The sequence below is a fragment of the Mesocricetus auratus genome, unplaced genomic scaffold (assembly GCF_017639785.1).
Source record: "Mesocricetus auratus isolate SY011 unplaced genomic scaffold, BCM_Maur_2.0 Super-Scaffold_100004, whole genome shotgun sequence".
Taxonomy (NCBI): domain Eukaryota; kingdom Metazoa; phylum Chordata; class Mammalia; order Rodentia; family Cricetidae; genus Mesocricetus; species Mesocricetus auratus.
Genome location: NW_024429189.1, coordinates 74,105,997 through 74,129,643, shown reverse-complemented (window position 1 = coordinate 74,129,643; position 23,647 = coordinate 74,105,997). Strand labels below are relative to the sequence as shown.

Sequence of the window (23,647 nt, the reverse complement as noted above, 5' to 3'; positions counted from 1 at the left end):
GGTGTAAGGGTGCCAAAATCCGCTCTCCCTCACAGAAAAGATTTGCAAACGAAGTTAAGAAGGTCCGTGATCGCTAAGGGCCTCCCAACTCCAGAACCCCGGGGGAGGCCGGAAACACCCCAGGGCGAGCATCTGAAGCAACTCTTACTTGGCATTGAATCATCCCCTCCTCCCGGAGCCCAACCCTTCCACCGCCAGCGGCGGCCTCCCTGGCTTCCGCTCTAGGCAGTTCCCGGCTTGTCTTTGTGGTACACGCGGCCTCTCTAGCCGCACTCGACGTCCTCTCGGTGTCAGCGCGGGGCAGGAGGCAGTGTGGAGCGCCGAGTCCGGCCTGTGCAGACAGACAGGGTGCTTTCGGCGACAGTGGCAGCTCTGGTGGACGGCTGACGGCTGTGAGTGAACGCTGCGGAGGGCACTAGAATGCGGGGGGCCGTGGGGGTGCCTGGAGGAGGCTTGGGAGGGGAGGCGGGCACGCGGAGGCGGCTTGCAGCTTGCTTCAGCCTGGCAGGCGCCCCGCCGCGCCCTGACCACAGCCGGTCCGCTTCCGGGCTCCAGTCCGCTGTTCTGTAGCTTGCAGTAGGAGTGAACCGGGGCCCTCGCGCAAGCTGCAGGGCTTCACTGCTAAACTGCACCCCCCCCCGCCCCCAGCCTCATCAGTGTGGGGGCTTGCTCTTGCTGAATTGCCTAAGCTGTCCTCCGGCCCTGTCAGCCACCTGAGTAGCTGATTACAGGAACGGGTAACCAGGCCTGGCTCTTTAAGTTTCCTTGGTTTGGTTTGTTTTTCGAGACAGTTTTTCTGTTTAGTCCCGGCAGTCTCCGTGTAAACTAGGCTGGCCTCGAACTCAAAGAAATCCTTCTGTCTCTGCCTCCCAAGTGCTGGAGTCAAAGGCGTGGGTCTTTGCTCGACTCTTTAAAAACAGTTTTTAAAAATATTATATGGGTGGGTGCTTTTGCTTGCATTTTTGTCTGTATCCAGTGCATGCCTGCTATCCAGGGAGGTCACAACAGGGCATCTGATTCTCTTGAAACTGGAGTGACAGAAGGTTGTAAGCCACCATGTGGGTGCTGGGAATTGAACCCGGGTTTTCTGGAAGAGCAGCCGGTGCTCGTAATTGCAGAACCTTCTCTCTAGCCCCCTCTTTAAGTTTTAAATTCACAATCTTCTCAGCCCTGGCCATCTTAGTGGGTTGGATTTCTGTTTAATTTCTACCCTCGTGCCGTGTACATGATAGGTGTTTGTTGGACCTGTCTGTTTTGCATCGTTCTGTGCATTGTTGCATGAAAGCCATATAGGCTTGGGTTGGGACTAACAAAGTAATACGATGTGATGATTCTGAAGTTACCTTTTTCCATGGGTTGGAAACCACACACACTATATAATGTCTGCCTTCACCCTGTGAGGTGATGAGGGAAAGAACCGTTTTGAGCAAACAGGCGGTTTGGTCTGGAAGTAGTTGGAAAATGTGTAGCTGGCTTACTCTGAGGAGATTTTGCCGAGGTGACCAGTGATTGGCCAAACCTGATGGATCTAGAGACAGCCCATACTTAAGTTGGGTTAAGAAGTATTTTTTTTTTCCAGTGGGGATGAACAATTCAGTGAAATACTCCTAAGTGAATAAACAAAGATGCTGGAAATCCCGAGCCTCCTCTTGGATGAAATCCCCGGGAATTCAGTTAATGGCTGTTTAAAAAGAAAAACCTGGCGCAGGGGGTTTATTTAAATACTTGCCAGAGGTGTTTTTGGGAAAACAAAATAGATAACATACACAATACCACAGGTATCTGAGAAGGGCCTGCATATCCACTGAGCCATTCGGGAGTTAAAGTATAATGTATTCAGTGTTAGTATTTGTCAATAAGAATATCTAGGTGTAATTCTGAAAGTATTAGAACTCTTGGAAATTTTCCTTAAAATTAGCAAAAAAGTTTTAGAGGGGTTGGGGGTGGTGTTTGTTACAGACATGTTACTAGAAACTTTCTTCCGAGACAGCTTTTCTCTCTGAAACAGCCCTGGCTGTCCTGGAACTCACTCTGTAGACCAAGCTGTCCTTGAACTCACAGAGATCCGCCTGCCTCTGCATCCCGGGTGCTGGCCTTAAAGTCGTGCACCACCACCGCCCAGCTGAAACTTTCTCTTGTATTGGCAATTCTTTTTTTTTTTTTTTTTTTTTGTTTTTCGAGACAGGGTTTCTCTGGCTTTGGAGGCTGTCCTGGAACTCGCTTGGTAGTCCAGGCTGGTCTCGAATTCACAGAGATCCGCCTGCCTCTGCCTCCCGAGTGCTGGGATTAAAGGCATGCGCCACCAACACCCGGCGTATTGGGAACTCTATATACTCAGAAAGAATGCCTGGAACATACTGATTTTTCCTTTTTTTTTTGAGATGTTTTCAATGCCATCCTGGAACAACTCACTTTGTAGACCAAACTGGCCTGGAGTTAGAGATTTGCTTATCTCTGCCTCCAAAGGACTGGGATTGAAGGCATGGGCCACCAGCCTTTTTCTAGTTATCAGCTGAAGGGAAAGGGTAGTAATTACTGTCACACAACTATAAATGGTAAAGGTTTGCATTTATCAACAAGTAGCTGGATAAAAAGCATTTAAATGATGAAACGATATTTCACTGGTAAGATGTTCATGGGGAAACAAAGGTATAGATAGACTAGACTGACATAATGCGAAGTGACTTAGAGAATTCCATGGAACCCCACCACCTGTGTACTGCAGAGTCCATCCCCTGGTGGGATTCTGGTTTATGCTGGGTCTGAGAATACTACAAGCAGTATATAATAGTGTTTCTGAGCTGACTTATTGACACCCATTTTTAATCCCAGCCCTTGGGAGGCAGAGGCAGGCAGATCTCCTGAGTTCCGGGACAGCCAGAGAGCTACTAGTGAAGGGGGTAAGGAGGTAGCCCCATATTTCTGACCCTTAGTTACGGGGGTTGTGTCAGTGTCCTGGAAGAACAGAACAGCTTTACGGGTTAACAGAGCGGCATGAAGCTGTTGAAATGACTCAGTGGTTGTAGGCCTTGTCCCCAGCACACAAACCAAATGAGTAAGGAAGCAGTTGGTGGGGACTGTGTGGCAGAACTTCAGCCTAGAGGAACAGAAAGAGCTGGAATGAGGGATGGAACAGGAGGAACAGCCCATGTGTGAGTTTTAGAAGGCAGAATGTGATCGCTCAAGATGGTTGACTGCCTAAAGGTCTGCTAGCCTGACTCTTGACAGTACATGGGCTGACTGGCGTGTGCACTTTTACACTGATAGTTTACCCAAGTAAGTGGTAATGGTAGGTCACTGAATTTTGATGTTTGTAGAGTCCATTTTTACTGCAGCAGTTTGTTTGATCAGATTGTGGGGGCGGGGCTGGTGTACACAGACCAGAGGTTGATTTTTAATGTCTTTCTCCATTGTTCTCTGTGTTCTGAGTCTCTTTGCTCTGGCTGGGGTGCCCTGCTTCAGCTAGATTGGCTGGTCAACAAGCCCCAGGGATCCTCCCGTCTCCATTTCCACAGTACCATGATTACAGATAATGCATCAGAACACCCACGTTTCCTGCTTTGGTGGGTTCTAGGGATGACACCTGGGTCCTTATGCTTGTGTGGCTAACACAGCCATCTGTCTGTTACCAACAGCCTTGTCTGACAAAGACACGGCAACCCTCAGGTATGGCATTTAAACCAAGCAATTCTTTTTTTTTTTTTTTTTTTTTTTTTTTTGTTCTTGTTTTTCGAGACAGGGTTTCTCTGTATTGTTTTTGGAGCCTGTCCTGGAACTCACTCAGTAGACCAGGCTGGTCTCGAACTCACAGTGATCCGCCTGCCTCTGCCTCCCGAGTGCTGGGATTAAAGGTGTGCGCCACCAACGCCCCGCCCAAGCAATTCCTTTAAGTAGTTCTTTGGGAAGCTAGTTTTTAACAAAGGTTCTGCTTACTAGAAAGTTCTGATAACAGGTTGCTAAATTTAGCAGATAAAGGTACAGGGTTGCCCAGTTAGGTATTAATTTCAGATAGATGGAATTAACTTGTTAACAACATGTAGTACATAATGAAAATAAAATCTTTTTTTGTTGTTGTTTTTGTTTTTAGAGACAGGGTTTTTCTGTATTGTTTTGGACTCTGTCCTGGAACTCGCTCAGTAGACCAGGCTGGTCTCAAACTCAGATCTGCCTGCTTCTGCCTCCCGAGTTCTGGGGTTAAAGGCATGCGCCACCAATGCCCGGCAATAAAATCTTTTAATCCATTATCAGTAACACAAATTGACAAACTTGGCTGATAATTCTATAGACAACTCTTGTTTAATAATGACACCAGAGAGATCCTTACGGGACTGTAAAGATGGCTGCTCTTCTAGAAGACTTATGTTGAATTCCCAGCACCCACATAGCTCACAATTGCAATTCCAGGTTCACTTTCTAACATTGTACTCATGTTACAGGAAAACACCTACACACTTAAAAAGAACGCTGTGATTGGACAGGCAGTTTAACAATTGACCCTATACTTGCATGTAAGGATTCAGGTATTCTGCTTGTCTGCCTGTCATCTGGCAAAATACAGTCAGGGAGTACCCTGGTCAGTCTAGGTGAAAAAGACCCCTTTAAAAGAAAGATCTGTGTCTGCTTATGCTGTTTGTTCTCGCTTTCCTCTCCCCTCTCTTCCCCGCTGTTCCCCTGGGACAGACAGGACTTATCCTGTCTTCCTCTTCTGTCATCGTTTCTGTCCCTCTTTTCTCTTTTCTTCCCCCTTCTAGTAAAACTTCTCACTTAAGCTTTGTCTGCCTGGCATATTTGTCCCTCCACCTATGTCATCCTTGCCTACCATGCAATCCGCAATCTGGGTGCTGGGGAGCTGGGATTTCTAAATATAAACTTCTGAGTTCCAAGATAACATTTTCCCTCTTTTGAGACTGTCTCTAGCCCAGACTGGCCTCCAGGGTCCAGGGGTTTCGTAGTTGAGGATGATCTTGAATTTCTGATCATTCATTCTGCCTCTCCAATACTGAGATGTAGGAGTGCTCCCTTTAATACAGTCCTGGGAATTGAACCCAGGGCCTTATGTCTAATTGAGGGAGTTCAGGCAGAATACTCTTGAGTTTCCTGCTCCGGGCCATTGTTAAGGATCCCATCTGCACACTGAATTGTGCGTTTTCCTTCTGTATTGAGGATCATTTCTACCTTGTTTTCTCCTTCACAACCCTGCCCCACTATCTCCTTGGATTCCAAGTTTTTGGTCCCTGTAAGCATTTCCATCTCATCTAGGTCACCCAGCAGTTGCATGTCTTATCCATACGGCCAAGCAGCTGCCATCTCATCCCACACATGCTTTCTCAAGGGCTAGTGTGTTCTGCCTGTTCAGCTGATTTCAGGCAGTATAATCTACAGCAGATCCCACAGTTTGTTTCATTACCTTTCCCTGGGGAGATACCTGTCTGCCACAGATGGGACACCAACTGAAAATCTAAATAATGACCCACCAAAGTACTCTCTGGTGAGCCAGGGTTGGCTTATGGTATAGAATATTGTTGGGGTTATTTGTAGGAATATGGGTAACCCTGAAACAGCTACATATTTCAGAGGCTCACTCCATGGTGAATGACAGCCTGTGAAGTGTTTCCTTTGTCATTCTAGTATCACTGTGTCAGCAGTTGCTATGGTTACCAGACCAAAGTAATCTCCATTCCAAGATGGTTATGGGGTGATTATGCTGTGCCCAGAGGAAGAAGCCATACTGCAATGGGCTGGCAGCCTTCTATGTTTTCTTGTGAAGATTTTAATGTTCAAGCTTTGTATGTGTGATTCTTTGTTGCATTCAGTATTTGTTCATTCAGAACAGATCTAACTTTGTCTTTTTCCATGTTAGCCAATAATGCTTTTCACTTTGATTTTTAATGCCCATCTTTTTTTATAGTACCACATCATGCAACAAACCCTAGTCTGTTTGTGTGTCTGTCTATATGACAGCAGTACCATGCTGTCTTTAATTATCTTTCTAGTAAATCAGCCATTCTTCTTTCACATTTTCTTGGCCCATTACTCTGGTAAAATCCTATAAGGTCTTGTGTCTTTTCCAACATTTGTATATTATATAAAGCATACAGTGTTTTGGTTGCCAAGATTGTTGCTAACTCGCACACTAGTTCTAAGCAGTTATCTCAGGGATATTTCTTGTTTATTCTATTTCTCTCCTTAAGCATTAAGTTGTGATACAAAGTATTCTCACATTGCGTGATTAAAATACATTCCTACTCATTGTTGGCTTTGGTTTTCCTTTGTTTGCTGTGTTTAGCTCTTGTTTTCTAAAGAAGTTCCAAATCAAGTTTTTAGTGCAAACCTGTCTTTAATGTTTTCTCTAGGCTGACTTACCGAAGAGATTTCTAGACAAAATAAAACAGGGGAAACCTCCTAGACTCAAGAATGATGGATCCATGTTCAGTTGGAGTCCAGCTTCGGACCACACATGACTGCCATAAAACCTTCTACACTCGGCACACAGGTTTCAAGACTTTGCAAGAGTTATCATCAAATGATATGCTTTTACTTCAGCTTAGGACTGGAATGACACTTTCTGGCAATAATACAATTTGTTTTCACCATGTAAAAATTTATATCGACAGATTTGAGGAGTTACAAAAGTCATGTTGTGACCCATTTAACATACACAAAAAGCTAGCCAAAAAGAATCTACATGTAATTGACTTAGATGATGCCACGTTTCTGAGTGCAAAGTTTGGAAGACAGCTGGTACCTGGTTGGAAGCTTTGCCCAAAATGTACCCAGATCATCAATGGAAGTGTGGATGTTGATTCCGATGACCGCCAGAGACGGAAACCCGAGACAGATGTATGTATTAGATGCTGTTGTGCTTTCTTCAGTTTGGGGCTTAAGCTAGGCAGAGGAACTGTAAGGAATCATTTACTTTTTATTACATTCATTAGCATATAACATTTAAAATTGAGGTGGAAATTATATTTCAAAATGTTTCTGTACGCTCAAGGTCCAGAATAAGTAGTAAACAAGATCTTAGAAAGAGAAAGCAGTGTGCCCAAGATTCCATGGCTACAGCTTCTATTCTTAGACCTTAGGAAGGAGACTTTAGGAGTGGCCCTTAGAAAACTGGCACAGCCCATCTTGGGGACTTAGACCCTTTTCTGATACTGGAGTAGCTAAATGGATGTGTCGTTTATTGGAGACTGCGCACCAGGAAGAATGTCTTTTTTTTTTTTTTTTTTTTTTTTTGTGCAGGACTGCTTTAAAAAAGAAAGACCTGGCTAATGATTTTTTTATTGGTTTTGTGATTGGGGCTTACTCTGTAGTTGACTGGCCTGGAAATCTCCATGTAGTCAAAACTGGCCTAAGTCTCATGGCCGAGATCCTTTATCAGCCTCCTGGGCTCTAGGATTCCCAGGCATGAGTCACAGTGCCCCGTAGTCATAGCATTTAAATTTCCCCGTTCTTGTTTAAGATTTTAAATATCTGATTTCCAAATGCTTCTGCCTCCAAGTTCTGGATATAGTTAAGGTTTAATTTAGGGCTCCCAATGCTCAAAGAGCACACACTTTACATTGTGACGTGTGAGATGTTATGCCTCTTCCCTGTTCAGATGCCTAGATGCAGGACATTTAACTATATCAGAAGGGTTGAGAGATCATGAAGCTGTCTTTATACCCTCAGGAGCACTTCTCAGTTTCTCTATAAGCATTGTATAATTATTGTTGCTAGCATATTTTCTCAGTTTTCTCCTTTTTCCTGAATTAATAACTAAGTAAAAATTTTAAGTTGTGTGTATTGTGTTCCTCTCAGGCCCATCTCTAGGACCCAGCACTATGTGAAGGTCATAGATGCTGATTCTATCATTTCAGAATCTTCACCTCATCTCCGTGGTTCTTACATGACCAACCTCCCATCCTAGTCTTGACTTTGGGTGTATGAACATTTCAAAGGACCACTTATTTTTACCTCCTCAAATAACAGCGTTAAACCGTTAAGCCTCAGAGTTTTGTTTTGCCAAAGCCTTAAAACAATATGTTACAGTACAGTTCAGAACAGGAAGCCTTGCTGCTTCTCTCTTAAAGGGAGGGGTTCTGAAGGACAAAGAATTGTCATTTGGAACCTTGGTCTGTGTCGTGGTTTTTGCTGCCCTGTGGTGGCAGCCATTGCTGTCTTCATTGTGCCAGTCTCCAGTACCTGCTGTCCAAGAGTATAACGTAGCATGGGAAATAGACTAGAAGACTGGGCTTTCCCACGTCCCTTTTTGTATATGTTCCAAACTGCCTTCCCAGGTGCAGATATGCTGGATTAATGCCAAGTACTACTGTTTGGTGTCCAGATTTACATTTGTAATTTCCTTCCTTTCATTCAGGGAAGAACTGCTAAAGCTCTGAGGTCACTGCAGTTCACAAACCCGGGAAAGCAAACAGAATTTGCTCCAGAAGGTGGTAAAAGGGAGAAAAGGAAGCTCACCAAGAACTCGAGCGCTGGCTCTGACAGGTAGGCTGCTGGCTCTCAGTCAGTAGGCTGTCAGCTCTAATTGGCAGTCACTGTACTTTTTTCTCTTAACTTTCCATTTTCTGACAAGTCATTTTAAATTGTATACTGTTAGTAAAACCTTCTGAAAGCCTTGACTGTTACTCATAGGAAAGTAAAGCGTCCATTCAAATGCTAGAAGCTTCTTTCTGAGAAGGTGGCATGAAGTGAATGAAGTAATGTTTTGAAATGAGTTAAAGTGGTTGAAGAAGTACCTTAGAGTTTGACCAAGTTACTGTTTGCAAAATTTAATTCTGATAATCTCTCCTTGATATATCTGCTTCCTGGGAGAGGTCAGGCACAAAGCTCACTGCATTTATAAGAACCCCGGAGTACTTTCGATTTTCCACAGGTCCAAAGTAGACACATAGTTCTAGTACAATCAACAGAATGAATGAGAACTAAGTCATTTAAAATATGCCTTTAAGTTGAGTATGTCCAAAAAGCATTGACAAATTTATTGCAACAGGTCGGGCTAGTTTCTAACTGGAATTGACATTTTTACTTTTATTCCATCTGCTAGGTTTTTCCATTGAGTGATTTAAAAATATTTCCAGATGAGATTTGTCAGAAGTCATTAAGAAACATGAAACAGATTGATTAGAGTTTAAGACCTCTGGGGAGGTTGTGTCCTGTGTTCACAAGCACTGTCATTTGGTAACTAGTAAAAGTCACTACCTGCTACTCATTCTATCCCTTTGTAAGCTTGTGTGAAGTCATTTAGGGAGACATTTCCTTATGGAATCCTTTTTTCTCCTAATTATGTTGTGTACACACCCAACTATGTATGTGTACAGATGCATGTTTATCCCATGCTCGTGTGTGAGTAAGTCAGGAAAGCTGGAGTCTGTTTTTGCCTCCTGCCTTGGGTCCAGGAATCACCGTTACCAGGCTTGCATATCAAGCATGTTTCCCATCTGAGCCACCTAACCTGCCCTGAGTTAACTATAAGGACCTCAACAGCCATCTTCTGGCCTTTTCACTAATTTTTCAACTAAATATTCAAAAATAATATGTATGAAGTGAAGCCCATTGTTTTATTTTACAGACAAATTATTCCAGCGAAGAGTAAAGTCTACGACAGCCAGGGTCTGCTCATTTTCAGTGGCATGGACCTCTGTGACTGCCTTGATGAGGACTGCCTGGGATGCTTCTACGCCTGTCCCACCTGTGGCTCTACCAAATGTGGGGCTGAATGCCGCTGCGACCGCAAGTGGCTGTATGAGCAAATAGAAATTGAAGGAGGAGAAATAATCCATAATAAACATGCTGGGTAATTTATAGTATCAAACTATGGGGATTTTAAACCTCTCTCTTTTCTGAAATTCTATCGCTTTGAAATTCAGTTATAGCCTAATTGTTGAAAAGTAAATCTGAAGCGCTTCAGTATGAACTTGGTTTCATTTCGGTGCTTCACGGTAGATGTTAATTTAGATGGGTTGTTCTCCAGGGCCAGCTTTAAGGTTGTCTTGGTCAGTCTAACAAGTGTAGGTAGCTTGCACCTTGTAGGGTTCCCATAGGCACAGATTTCAGTAGTGGTGATTTAGTTGAGTCCCACCCATCTCCTAGCAGCCTCAAGCAGATTTGGGTTTACCTCAGGGTATTGTTAGCTGCATGGAGTTATAACTCCTGCAGAAGTCAGGGTGTGCTTAGCCACCGCGCTCCGTGCTCTGTGCCAATCGCGAGCTGCTTTTCCGCTCTGCCAGTTGTTGCTGTCTGTACACCTGTTATTTAATTCACTTACAGCAAAGCATATGGTCTGTTATCTCCCTGTCACCCATATGATATTTTACAAAAGTGATCACCCAAATAACTGACCAGCAAAGAAGTGAGCCTTGACCATTCTGGAAGTAAATTTGGATCAGTCGTAAATGGAATTGTAGACAACGGAAGTATTGATACAGTTCTGGAGACAGACATGCGTCAGAGGAACCTGGTGGTGGAAACTTGCCCATCTTGCTGAGGAAAATGGCTGTGACGAGCAGGAAGATTGATTGTCCCAGGAAAAATGATGGTGAAAACTTCACATTCAAGGTTATTTATTGTAAATAGATATTTCACAATATTGGAATGGTCAGAAAGGTTCCTATTTATTGTTATTAACAAAACAGGCTAACACTATTCAGACTAATTAGGGGCAGTAAAACAAAACTCCATTTCTTAATAAACAAACTTTAATTTTCTTATCCTTTTATAGCTGCAAGCCTTTGATACTTTGGATATTTAAAGGTCGTAGCAGTCCTCATTCTCTGTGATCACTAGTGTTTCTCTGGTGGTGTGGCCCCTCACTTTGTGCGTATAGGCCCAGCCCTTAGCTGGGAACAGGGCCTATACAAAAAATTGATACAAAAATTGATCTCCATACAACAGAGTAGTTGAGTGTTAGATTCTTTTGAAGATAATCTAGATACCTAAGTGCTAAAATACAGTTCCTTTTCTTCCAACTGAAAATGAACATAGATGCTCACTACACTAACAGCTTTTCACTTTCGAATCTATGCATTCTTGGTGAAAGCTTGTTCCTGGGGAAAAAGTCTTTCCTCTTTTTATGTGTAAAGCATAAGTATAGTACATAAATGGCTGCACATTTGTCATAGTTGCTGGACGGAGACAAGAAAAGAAAGCATTTTATTGTGGGCTTGCTTACAGTTCAGAGGCTTAGTCCATTATCATCATGGTAGGGAGGGTGGTGGCGTGCAGACAGATGTTTAGAGCAGTCTGAGACCTTTACACTCTTATCCACGGGCAGAGAAAAAGAGCCTGGGCCTGACATGGGCTTTTGAAACCTCCAGTGACACAATTCCTCCAAGGCCATGCCTCCTAATCCTTAGCAAATAGTGTCACTCCGGTGATTAAGCATTCAAATGTATGGGCCTATGGGGCTATTTTTTTTTTCACATAATCACAGCATTAAGAGCTATATACCCAAACAGTCAAGGTTGAGAGTTCTAAAAATGTCCCTTCAAGAGGTGATGGGAAAAAATGGAAAAACTAGAACTTGTGGAATAGAAATAAAGTTTCTGGATATTGTTATCTTGGGGAGAAATCTGTATGGGTGTTTGTAGGGCATGGGAAGTGTCTCCAGACTTCATAACTAAAGCTTTGGAAGGCTCCTGTTACTTAAAAGACAGCCACTAAACCAAGGTTCTGTTGTTCCTGAGTACACTATCTTAGTTAAACTGTTGGCATTTAAAATATGCGTAGCATTACAGCTAAATTTGTGTAGTCACCATTAGAGCACCATCTTTGTTCATTTTGTTATCTTTATACTCACTGGTTTTTCTTTGATAAAAGACCATTTTCAACTTGGAATTGAATGTTCTCTTTGGCCCAGGTATCAGAAGCTAATTAGGTCTTGGATCTGAATTTCAGCTGAGCAGAAAATTTTTAACTACATTTTTAAATTAAAAGGCCAAATTGTTTATTTTGAATTAAGGGAATATTTTGTAGGGGTGTAGGTAGACTCCAGTCTTATCTTAATCCCTAGGATCATTTGGTTTTAGTCAATTTTTTTTTCTTGTTTCTTTTTTGGCTCCTAAATGTGAATTAGGACTCTACAGTACTTTAGAGAGTTTTCTGTGTGTTTGTTTTCCTTGCTATATAGCACAGGCTGTCCTTGGAGCTCTGTACTCTCATTACCTCAGCCTCCTTGGGGTGACATGCATGTGTCCCCACACTGCTAAGTCGTAGGCATTTTGCTTGCAGTGGGAGTGTATTTCTGATGAAGAAAAGACTATATATAAAATGTCTATATTTCAGCATTCCTTTGAATAGATCTTTTTATGAACAGTAGTAACTTTCTTCAAGTGGAAACTTCATGAACATTTTGCTGGTCTTTGTCCATTTGGAAACCCAACATGAGCACATTGCAGTGTTTATAGACAAATGTATGTTTGATCTTGAGTAAACTAATAAAGACTGTATTTTAGAAATGACAGGCTCGCAGTTGATTATTTTAAGTGTGTGTATGCATATCCAGTCACACACATGTTATTGTGTGAGTGTGCACATGATGTGCAGCCCCCAAGATTGACTTGGATGTTTCAGTTACTTGCCACTCCATTTACTGAGGCTGGGTGATGAGCGGGCCCTGGAGCTTGGTGATTGGACTGTATGAGCTAGTCAGCTTATGCAGGGGTCACCCTGAGCTCTGTCATTACAGGGATGGGCTGGGGACCAAGCCCATCCTCCCATGAGCAGCGAGCACTGTATCCACTGAGCCATCTTGCCACTGAAAAGTGTCCTGTCTGTGGTTTGGTGTGTGGATTTTTTGTTTCTTGGTTAACAGGATATTTTGAGACTTTGGGAAAGTTTTACTGCCCAGAAATCAATATTCCAGTCAGTCTCTGCTCATGCTCCTCACCTCCAAAAGGTAATTAAAGGTTGGTTGGCAGTATGGAAAGGGGGGTGTGTCTTCTCTGGACTGACCTTTCACAGTATACTTTCCACTTAAGCTATGGTCACTCTATGAGAAGACTTACTCTGCTGACATCTGCTGGTATCTCCTTGAAAATAAACATCATAGACCCAGCAGCTTATGAATCTAGGAGCCAAATAACCCTTTAGTTTAGAAAGCTGGCTGTCTTAGGTGTTTTCAAAGTGGTGGAAAGCAAACTTCTTTTTAGAATTAAAAGAATGTTGTGTGTGAGTGCCAGGGTGTGGAGGGAGGTCAGGACGCCTGCTGAATTCATTTCCCTCCTTCACATGGGTCCTGGGCATCCAACTCTGTTCACCAGGCTTTTGCCAGGTGAACGAGCCATGTCCTGCCTCTTCATTTCTCATTGGTAGTGTTGCCAGAATCGTTCTGGAATAAGCACTGAACGCCAATGAGAGGGGAAGAGAGATGTCACGGGTGGACTGAAGCCAGGACAGCGGAAAGGCCTTGGGATTGGGTGCAGTTGGCATTACTCTGAAACCTCAGAGGGTAGGCAGGCGGCAAGCAAGATGATCATAAGCAGTCAGCAGGTTGTAAAGCAACAACTATTGTTTTGGCTATTTCTCCAGGTCATTCTGTTTAGGGGCAAGTGAGGTCTTGCTTGGCAAATAGGCAATAGAAACAATACTTTGAATTACTAAAACAATGCAATAAATCAGCATCTAACAATTGGTCTTTGCCACCATATACTGCTTCAGTAAGAGTTGCTGAAGCATATACCTTGATGTGTTACATAATCTACATAACAGATTGCACCTGTTTCTCTGGAGAACAGCAATTGATACAGTAACCCAATTAACTTGTGTCCCAAAAATATTCCCCTAAAGACCCTGGCTTTAAATCTAAGGAAAAAACAAGCAAACAACCGTTTTATACAGCTCTGTAGGGAGTACGGCCTAGAGTGAGCACCGGAGGGAGCAGGGCTGTTAAGGCTGCTTTCTTCAAAGGAGGGGGGGATGAGCCTGGGCACCCGGAAGACTGCAGTGAATGTGGTAGAAAAACCCCTGTAATCCTTTGTTCCGGGCTGCGTGCCCCGTGTGCTTTGCAACCTCCATCAACAGAAGCCGTCCCTAAGCTTATTACAAACCCTTCCTCTAGGCCCTAACCCTGAGCACTGTTTCCCAATCAATAGAGCTCGTTCTTCGGGTAAAGGTCTCAGGTGCTGTGCTATATTTTGCAAGGGAATTTCGATGAAGCCACCCCTGAAGCTTTGTTAGAATTGTCAGGCGGAGGACACCCCCACCCCCAGTTTCACTGCGTTTAAATGTGTAAGGAAATTAAACCATGGGGACAGACTCTAGATCAGTGGTTCTCAACCTTCCGAACGGTGCAACCCTTATACAGTTCCTCATGTGGTGACCCCCAGCCGTCAAATTATTTTGCTGCTATCTCATAACTAATTTTGCTACTGTTATGAGTTGTAATATAAAGATCTGCTATGTAGGATATCTGCTGTGTGACTCCCAAATGGGTCATGACCCACAGGTTGAGAACCACTGCCTTACAAGTTTTGCTCTAGTCTGACTGACCAAGTGCAGCTGTTTTCATTCTCACCTCTTCAAGGTTCCTGTGTACCTGAGGACTGTGATACCTGCAGGGACACATGCCCCCACCCCACCCCTAGCAACACAACTATATATGACTTTATGAAGTAGAGATATTTTGGCTCCATTCTCTTGCATTGAGAAAGGGTTGCTGGACAGGAAGTCGGGGACCGTGGATTTGTGTCTGGTCACTCATCACCTCTTTATTTTGCATACTAGGGGAAAAAATGCCTTTAGTTCCTTCCCAATCAGAAAAGGAGGCTTTAAAGAATGTGCAGTTTCCTAAAACCCCCACCAGGTGGGGCTGGAGCCATGGCTCAGTGCTTAAAGGACACTTGTTGCTCTTCTGGAGGACCTGAGTTGTGTTTCTAGCGCCTGTATGGGGGTTCACAACTGTCTGTAACTTAAGTTGCAGGGATCCAGAAGAGGGCATCAGGTCCCCCAGGAACTCGAGTTAAAGATGACCTTAACCACCGAGACATCTCAGCAGCCCTGGCTGGCCTTTTAAAAACAAACAAAACATGGGTTCTAGAGATTAGACTCAGGTTTCCCTGGTCCCTCTTTTCTTTAACTTTATTTTGAACGTAACAGCTTACTTTCAGTGGTTGTTTCCAGGCCCAGTGTCAGTGCCCCTGCCCGTGTTAGCGCTCTTCTTTCTGTCCTTGAGAAGCCATGGTTCCATTCCCAACCCACGTGATGCGGGTAGGTTCACTTTGGTTATCCTAGGATGCATTCATTGTGAGGTATAACACCACCACCGCTGCCGCCGTCATCACCAACCACCCTCACCGCCACTTGAAGCTATCGTGAACTTTCTAAATGTGAACACACAATAGCCAGACCACTGAGGAATGAATTAGCAGTCTTCTGTCAGAGGTCAGAAAGAGACAAGTGCTTTTTGCCTGGTGAGGACTGGTCAGTTTACAAGACACTGGGTCTCACACTGGGTAAAACTCGGTTCTACATCTGATGAGCAGAAATGTTTTAATAGCTCAGGCTGAATAATTAACTTCTCAGGCAATTAAAACTATATCATTTACTCCAGCTCAGGATTTATAACAGTGCTAGGAAATTACATTCAAGCATCAACAGCTGACATCCTGTCCTGTCCTGTCCCCGTATCCCCCCCCCCACCATGTCTCCTTGAAATAAACAGATGAAAGTGGAGGACAGGCCACTGTAGGCAGGGCTTGGGTGTCTGGGTCCAGCCATCTGGAGTAAAATCTTGCATTGTTGAGTGGCTCGTTCACTGTCTCGTTTTGCACTTGACCATGCGGCCTTAGAATCTAAGGTACTAACAGATGGAAAGTCAATTCTGAGAATTCCAACCGAGCTCAAGTGTAAAGTGGCCTGTTTAGAACCCCACGCCCTTGGGAGAATTCATATATTTTAGGAACAGAAAGCAAACAGCTGTAACCCACACCCAAGCCTTCATTCCTACCCTGAATTGTGGCCAAATCTCTAGTTCACGTGGATCTTAGTTTGATGTAGCATGGCCTGGAGTCTTTTACCCCGAGTGACTAAAATGCTACAATATCAAGACACCTGCAATAAAGCTATCCATCCATTTGCAGTATTTTTGTTGGCCTTGCTCCTAAGCGCTGGGCATATTTGAAATTGTTTGAATCCTCACAGCATTCTCTTCATAACCCGTGCTTCACAGCCAAAGCTCAGTGCTAAGCCAAATGAGCAGGAGTGCCTAATGGTTTAGTCTGAATTGATTAACTGCTTGGAATTAAACGTATATCATTGACTCAAGTTTGTGATTTATAATCCAAGGGCAGCGAAATTAATCTCAGTACCATCAGCTCGCATTCTCCTTGCCTCTGGCCCTTCAGCTGTCTAGGTCTGTGACTGTGACACTGGAGATGCGAAGGTGTGGGTCCCACCAAACAAAAGGAACCCTGTGAAGTACGACGTTTTATATGTGTGTCATTTCCAGTAGTAACAGTGCCAAAAAGTCAAATGTACAGTTGACACTGTCTTAGAAAGTGGGCCATGCTTAACATGGTGAAGACATTTATATGTTTAAAACCCCTTTTCAGCTTTGAAATGAAAGCAACAAAATAAGAAGTGCAACTCTCATCTCAAGGGGAGTAAAAGATGGTTTATTCTATAACCAAGAATGAGTGATGTGAGGCAGGAACTTGGATTCAGCTTACCTCAAACAAAATATACATTAAATTAAGCTGCTTTTCAAATACGGTGATAGAAGCATCAGGTAAGTCAGTTACAGCAAAGTGGGGGAGCCTCTCCAGGCTTCAGATGCTACCCGGCATCTTCCGTAACCTCTAGATTGGGTTTGTGGTAGTGAGGGACCTGTTTGTACATTCCAGCAGGACTTACCTAATATTTACAAAGTTGTTGGGTCACACACACATAGGTAGGCAATCAATCACTAAGGGGTTAAGATAGCCCAAGACTGTTGAGTTCCGATCCAGCAATATTCCAACCTTTCCCAACTCTGGGCAGTCCCTGAAGCTCTAGTCTGTCCAGCTTGGAGAATATTTAAGGTGAGCAAGGCCCTTCGGGAACTCAGTTAACTGGGTAGATTATCTTGAGCACTAATTTCACAACTTGATGTATTTTTGCAGTTTCTGTTTCAAAACAACTTTTTGAAGTCTCACTGATTTCCTTATTTAAAAAAATAAATGTTGCTTTAAAATTTGAAGACCATAAAGAAATCTTCTGCTTGTTACAACTTTGCAATCATGAAAAACTCAAGGAAAAAAGTAAAGTAGGGAAGTTGGAAAAACTAATTTAGCCTATACAGGCTGCTATAATGAAATGCCTTGACCCAAGAAGCATATAAACAAGATAAGTTTATTTCCGGAATCTGGTGAACTAGACTAGAGTGCTGGTGGGGTCCATGCAGACATTCCTCTGAGAGGTACATAGTTACATATATACTGAGTCTAATTTAGCCATAAACTACCTTTCATAAATATTGTCTTAGTTTACCTGGGTTGCTATAGGAAAATACCATAGGTTGAGCTGTTTATAAATAAATGAAATTATTTCTCACTGTCCCAGAGACGGGAATGTCCAAGATCAAGACACCAGCGGATTCTGTGTGTGAGGGAGGACCATTTCCCTGGGTCACTTCTGCATGTGTGAGTGGAGGTGAGGGCTCCCTCTGTGGCCTTGTTTATAAAGACACAACTCAACGCCTTCAATCCCGGCACTGGGAGGCAGAGGCAGGCGGATCTCTGTAAGTTTAAGGCCAACCTGGTCTGCAGAGTGGATTCCAGGACAACCTCCAGAGCAATACAGAGAAACCCTGTCTCAAAAACAAAAACAAACAAAAAAAGACACAGCTCCGTTCACGAGTGTCTGGCTTCATGGTCTTGTCACCTCCTAAATGTGGAGGCGAGGGTTTCCTCGTGTAAGTCTGAGGAAGATACACAGACGCAAACCACAAGAGCAGACTCTTCCCCTCACCCCCCCCCCCAGTGCCTACTCTCACAGTAACCAGTTTTCAGATGAGGAAAAGGCTTACAGAATTTAGTCCTTGCTGTGCAAGCATGAGGACCTGAATTTTGGACACACACACACACACACACACACACACACACACACACACACACACACGATGGGGTGGGGTGGGGGGATAGACCACTCACCAGGGGCTTACAATAGAGAAGGCAGTCAAATGAGGTTTATTTTACTCCAAGGCACCCTGTTCAGCAGCATAGGCTGTGTTTTCCCTTCATTAGTCCTCTACATGTGAAGCTCTTTGTATTTGTTGGAGCTATTTCATTCTGATGACTTAGGTATTCCCAAAATAGGGTTACTCTTCCTGTGTGCCCTGAAGTTAACACTGTGCTTATTTCCATCCTTTCAGCCACCACCACAAAAGTAAATGGAAAAATCAAAAGTTTCTTTTCTTCTAGTCTGAGGAGTCACACTGAAGGATACATGATAGCAGTTATTCATACCGGAACTGGACACCTAATAGAATTTACTTTTATAGTGCTTTGAATCTGTCATGGTTGCAGAATGTCGATCTGTCCAGTAGAGGGCGATGTTTCACTACAAACCTACACTGCTTTGGCAAAGTGTAGATTTAGAAAATTTGTTGTTCCACTACAAACCTACACAGCTTTGGCAAAGTGTAGATTTAGAAAATTTGTTTCTTAGTGTGAGTCGGAGTGTCATTTCCTTTAACTGCTTTAGAGGAAAAGGTGTTCCTTGTAAATATTACGCGGAAAAGGAGAAGAGGCCTCTTTCTCACCTGCATCATTTCTACATGCATTGTTCTTTCAACCGAAAAAGCCAAATGTCAACTGATGCCAGACCAATCAATTGTTTAAATACTGATCGTCTAGAGCAGCGTTTCTCAACCTGTGGGTCTCCACTCCTTTGCCAAACCTCTATCTCCAAAAGTGTCTACATTACAATTCATAACACTAGCAACTTGCAGTTAGGAGGCAGCAATGAAAATACCTTTATGCTTGGAGGGGGGCTCACCACAGCATGAGGAACTGTATCTAAGGGTCACAGCATTAGGAAGGTTGAGAACCACTCACTGCTCTAGAGGACAGAGGCTGCCTGAATTTGAATACTGTATCTACAGCTCCAGCTTTGACTTCAGGCAAGTTACTTGGTTTCCAGAGGTCTCAAATTACTTGCAGACAAAATGTGACTAGCAACAACTTCAGTGCAGAGGGGGGATGGGGATGGGGATGGGGAAAACGGATCCCATTGGAGAACAAAAGCAGAAGCTCAGTAAACTGCAAATTCTTCTTAAGTAAAAATATAATTTCCAGGTAAAATTCAGGACACTCAATTAAATGTGAGTGTCAGGGAAGTAACAAAGAATTTATTAGCATTTCTCAAGCAATGTTTAGATTCACATACAATGACAAGAGGATGTGTTTATCTGAAATTCAAAGTTAACTGGTGTCATGTTCCTAAGTCAACAACCTGAAGCAGATAACTTAGCCACGAATGGGAAAATCATATAACTTCTTTAAAATCTAGAGACTTCGCTCCGAGGTTCTCAGAATGTCATTAGTTGAGAATCTGGTGTTTCTATTACCTAGGAAAATTAATATAAGGGATATTCTAAAGTTTTGAATATGCAACCATCCTAGGCAAAGTTAAGTAAAATTCTTGAAAGAGAATTTTGATCATTTCACTGCCCACTACAATAAACACAATGTTGACCATGTAATTATGTATTTAACACATTCTGTTGAGTGAAAATCTTTAAAAGTGCTAAACTAAGTCAGATTTAGGAGAGAAAAAAAATGACGCAGAGATGAAACCAGACAGTGGGATCTAACGGATATACTTCCCCTCGCCGTTCTTTCTGCCTAACCCTCATGAAAGAAGTCGGTCCCCTCCTTTGAGTAGGAAAAATGGGTTTGACCAAATGTGAATGAGGTCTGGGGAAACAAAGAAAATAAAAGGAAGTGCTTTCCGTGCTCTCTTTTGTTTTCCCAGCGGGTGGGAAGTCTGTGGCTGTAGCGAGCTGCAGCCTTTGGAAGGGCGGCTTTCCCTGGTCCTGGCCCCCGCAGGGGTGCTCCGCAGAAGAGGAAGCAGCGGCTGCACCCGCGCAGCCAAGGAGGGTCTCTTAGAAGTGGGGTGCAGCACGCGCCTTCTCTCTGCTTTGTGCTGCCCTGCTGCCTGAGAGGCAGAAGAGACCAAGCTGTGTAGGGGAGCCCGTCCTCTCGGGGAGACAGCTGCTGTGCTCCTCTCCTCTCCTCTCGATGGCTTTCACCTTTGATCTGACACCCACAGTCCAGGTGCCGCTGACACGGTCCAACCAGGTGCTATTCATTCGATTTGTTGAATACCCTCAAGAACTGTAGGAAAACAATTTCTGAAAAGGCTCGAAATATGAACAAATGAACAAGTCTAGGGTTTACCTTAAACCTAAAATTGAGAGTAAAAGATACACATTTAGGGTAGTAACTCTGTAAAATAGTCATCTCTACATTGCGGAGGAGTCAGCGGCTCCTTTGCAAACAGAGGAGTCAGCGGCTCCTTTGCAAACAGAGTCTCCATGAACTAGCCTTGTTTGTTTCACTCCTTTGTTTACAGTGTTAAAAACACTCTTGCTGACAGTTAGTGGGTGCTCGGTAAGTATCTGTGAGTTGAGCAAATGAAGTTGGGCAGTGTGCATGGACCACACCCAGGCTTTTGCACACCCATGTGCCCAGATTTAGGCAGGAATATGCAGGTACCATGCAGGCCAGCCTGTTTCCTCTGCCTGTATTCTCTACTTCCTGTCGCCCATTTGCCACGAACTGGCAGGGGAAAACTGATCCTGCTGGAAGAGATGCTGCACTGTGTGGCATTTGGATGGCATGTCCTTAGAAATAAAGACACGGGATGGTGTCCCTGGACCAATGCTAAGACAGCATCAGCACTCCAAAGATCTGCTGGTTTAGGTATCAGGTTACTTAGCTGTCAAAAACTAAAGATGTCGCTACAATTCCCTTGGTTTCTGTCCTATAGAAGATAATTTGGCTTCTACTTATCCCAAATTCCTCGATAAAGGCAAGTGTATTTCCAGCATTGGCAGTCTCTTCAAGAAAGGCACCTGAAGAGATTTCCTCTAAGAAATTATCAAGATTGGGTCTTGAGAAGTTAAATGCAGTGTCTGTCTTGGCTCTGTCTCGAAGGGAAACAGGTGCCGACGGTACTCTGTGATTAACAAGAAGCACACTGTTGAACAAGAAGGCTCACTAGCTGGAGGACTTGGAAGGTATGATGGACAGCTTCAACGTGGGCAGCTGGAGGGTGTGATGGACATTCTGTTCTCACTAGCAGTCAGCATGGGGCGGGACAGAAGGAGTAGGAGGCTCTCAGAGCATAGTAGTAAACTCTGAATGGGGTCCTCGTTCTGCCACTTAATGTGCAGCCGACCCAGGAAACAGCAAGTATTCAGTCAGTCTAAGTGAGTTTGTTTTCTGCAAGATGACAAGAGTCATGCCTGACTTTTAGAAGGTTGTTAGAAGGATCCAGGAAGGTAGTGTGGTAAGACCTCCATACAAGGCTAAGAATAAGTAGCAGTAATGGCCCCATGACCATTGATCTGTTCTGAACAAGCACAAGGACTCCTGGGTAAGCAAGGACTACCTGAAGTTACTTTTTGAAGCCTATTGAAGAATAAGTGGAAAAGTCAATAGATTATTGTTTTTAAAAGAGCTTCCCAATAAATGTTCCTCTGTCTAATTGGAGTTGAGAGCACGGACCACCTGCAGATAGATCCTAACTCAACTGTGTAACTTTGGGGAAGAGACTGCATCTGTGCTCTGACTTTTTTTTTTTTTTTTTTTTTTTTTTTTTGGTTTTTCGAGACAGGGTTTCTCTGAGGCTTTTGGAGGCTGTCCTGGAACTAGCTCTTGTAGACCAGGCTGGCCTCGAACTCACAGAGATCTGCCTGCCTCTGCCTCCCAAGTGCTGGGATTAAAGGCGTGCGCCACCAACGCCCGGCTCTGTGCTCTGACTTTTCATCCTGCCGTGGTGCAGGTCAAGGTGGGTGCATGTGTTTGCTGTCCCCACCTAAGCACACTGTGCAGCAATGTGGGTAGAGTCAGGTACACGTTTGCCATCGCCAACTTTCCCGAGGACCTTTCTGTTTGGAAGAATGGTATATAGCTCAAGCCAGGATGTAGTGAGTGCTATAGGAAATGAAAAAGAGGGGGTTCTGGGCATCAAGTGGCAGGCAAGTCATGTTTACTTGGGCCACCCTGAAAGGCTTCATTATGGACAGGCAGCACAGTTTTCAAAAGACGGCACATTCTAGGTAGAAAAAAAATACCAGCAATAAATTTGGAAGTGGGGCTTGATTGGAATTATGCAACAAAAGTCTGCACTTATATACTGAAGGGAGAGGAGATGAATTCAGAAAGGCAGGTTGGGGTCATGATTGATGGGCCTGGGATGGCCAGATAAGGACGTGGCAGGCCATGGGCAGAGGACACAGGTGAGTTTTAGAAAGTTGCAAGGCAGGAGAAGAGCCTGATGCAGGTGGAAAGAAACATAATGAGATGCAGTAAGGACATGGTGGGTTTGGTTCCATTTACTCCTCCTGGTCCCTTGCACCTCGCTGGCCCAGGCTATTTGAGTGATGCTGCCAGCAACACTAGGATGGGAACAACTTTTCTGAGGCTGAAGAGGGAACTGTCAGTTTGCAGCATCCTTTTTTAAAAATTATTCTTCTCTCAGATAGCACATCCTGACATCAGTTTCCCCTTCTCTCTCCTCCGCTCAGATCCATTCACAACTCTCCCACTTGCCTTCAGAAAAGGGCAGGTCTCCCGGGGATATCAACCAAACACAGCATAACAAGTTACTGCAAGACTAGGGATAAACCTTATATCAAGACTGGATGAGGCAACCCAGTATCGGGAAAGGGTCCCAAAAGCAGACAAAAGAGTAGGAGACAGCCCCTCTCCCATAGTTAGGAGTCCCACAAGAAGCTATACAGCCATAACATCTATCCAGAGGGTGTAGCTCAGACCCATGCAGGCTCCCTGACTGTCAGGTCAAACTCTGTGAGCCCCTATGAATCCTGATTCTGTGGCTTTTCTTGTGGTGTCCTTGACCCTTCTAGCACCTGCAATCCTTCCTTCCCTTCTACGGGGTTCCCCTAGCTCCATCTAATGTTTGGCTGTGGGTCTCTGTATCTGCTCCCATCAGTTCCTGGAAGAAGCCTCTCTGATGATGATTATGTTGGGCTCCTGTCTACTATAGCAGAGTATCATTAGCATCTTTTCCCCCTGCCCTGTCAGTGGCTGATGGCATTTCCACTCCATTCTGTTATATGTCACTTCTCTGATCTCCTACTAGCTCAGCAAAGGGAGGAGAAGGGCTTTGCAAGTACATCCTTTGTCCTGCATCCTCTCATGGGAACTGACAGGCTGTAAGACTTCCCTTTTGGTCGCCTTCTGAAGTGTGCTTCATTTAAGACACACTATATTTTTATGTCTTATGTGACACTGTAGTTTTATCCCCAGCCAGAGATAAAACTGCATTGGTACCCAGAAAAATGCACAACCTATTTAGGACATGACTACAGATGTTGGGGACAGGCAAAAGCACCTTATCTTAAGTACTGCCATTTTGACTTCAGATTCCATTTTACCTGTAGGGTAAAACAAAGTTCAAGTTCCCACCCCCACCCCCAGGG

General features: G+C 44.0%; 1 protein-coding gene across 3 annotated transcripts; it reads left to right on the top strand.

Moving 5' to 3' along the window:
* Positions 1-239: 239 nt before the first annotated feature.
* On the top strand, positions 240-12,458 carry LOC110342221 (ADP ribosylation factor like GTPase 14 effector protein). Of its 3 annotated transcripts, none has more exons than XM_040745984.1 (5): positions 240-392; positions 6,354-6,840; positions 8,360-8,487; positions 9,572-9,796; positions 10,270-12,458. In XM_040745984.1, the coding sequence occupies exons 2-5, from the start codon at positions 6,415-6,417 to the stop codon at positions 10,322-10,324; spliced, it is 834 nt and encodes a 277-aa protein (XP_040601918.1). In that variant the 5' UTR covers positions 240-392; positions 6,354-6,414; the 3' UTR covers positions 10,325-12,458. The 3 variants fall into 3 exon arrangements, with proteins under 3 accessions (XP_040601918.1, XP_040601921.1, XP_040601919.1); XM_040745985.1 differs by lacking the exon at positions 240-392 and adding an exon at positions 605-737; XM_040745987.1 differs by having other exon boundaries at positions 9,572-12,458.
* The last annotated feature ends 11,189 nt before the right edge of the window (positions 12,459-23,647 follow it).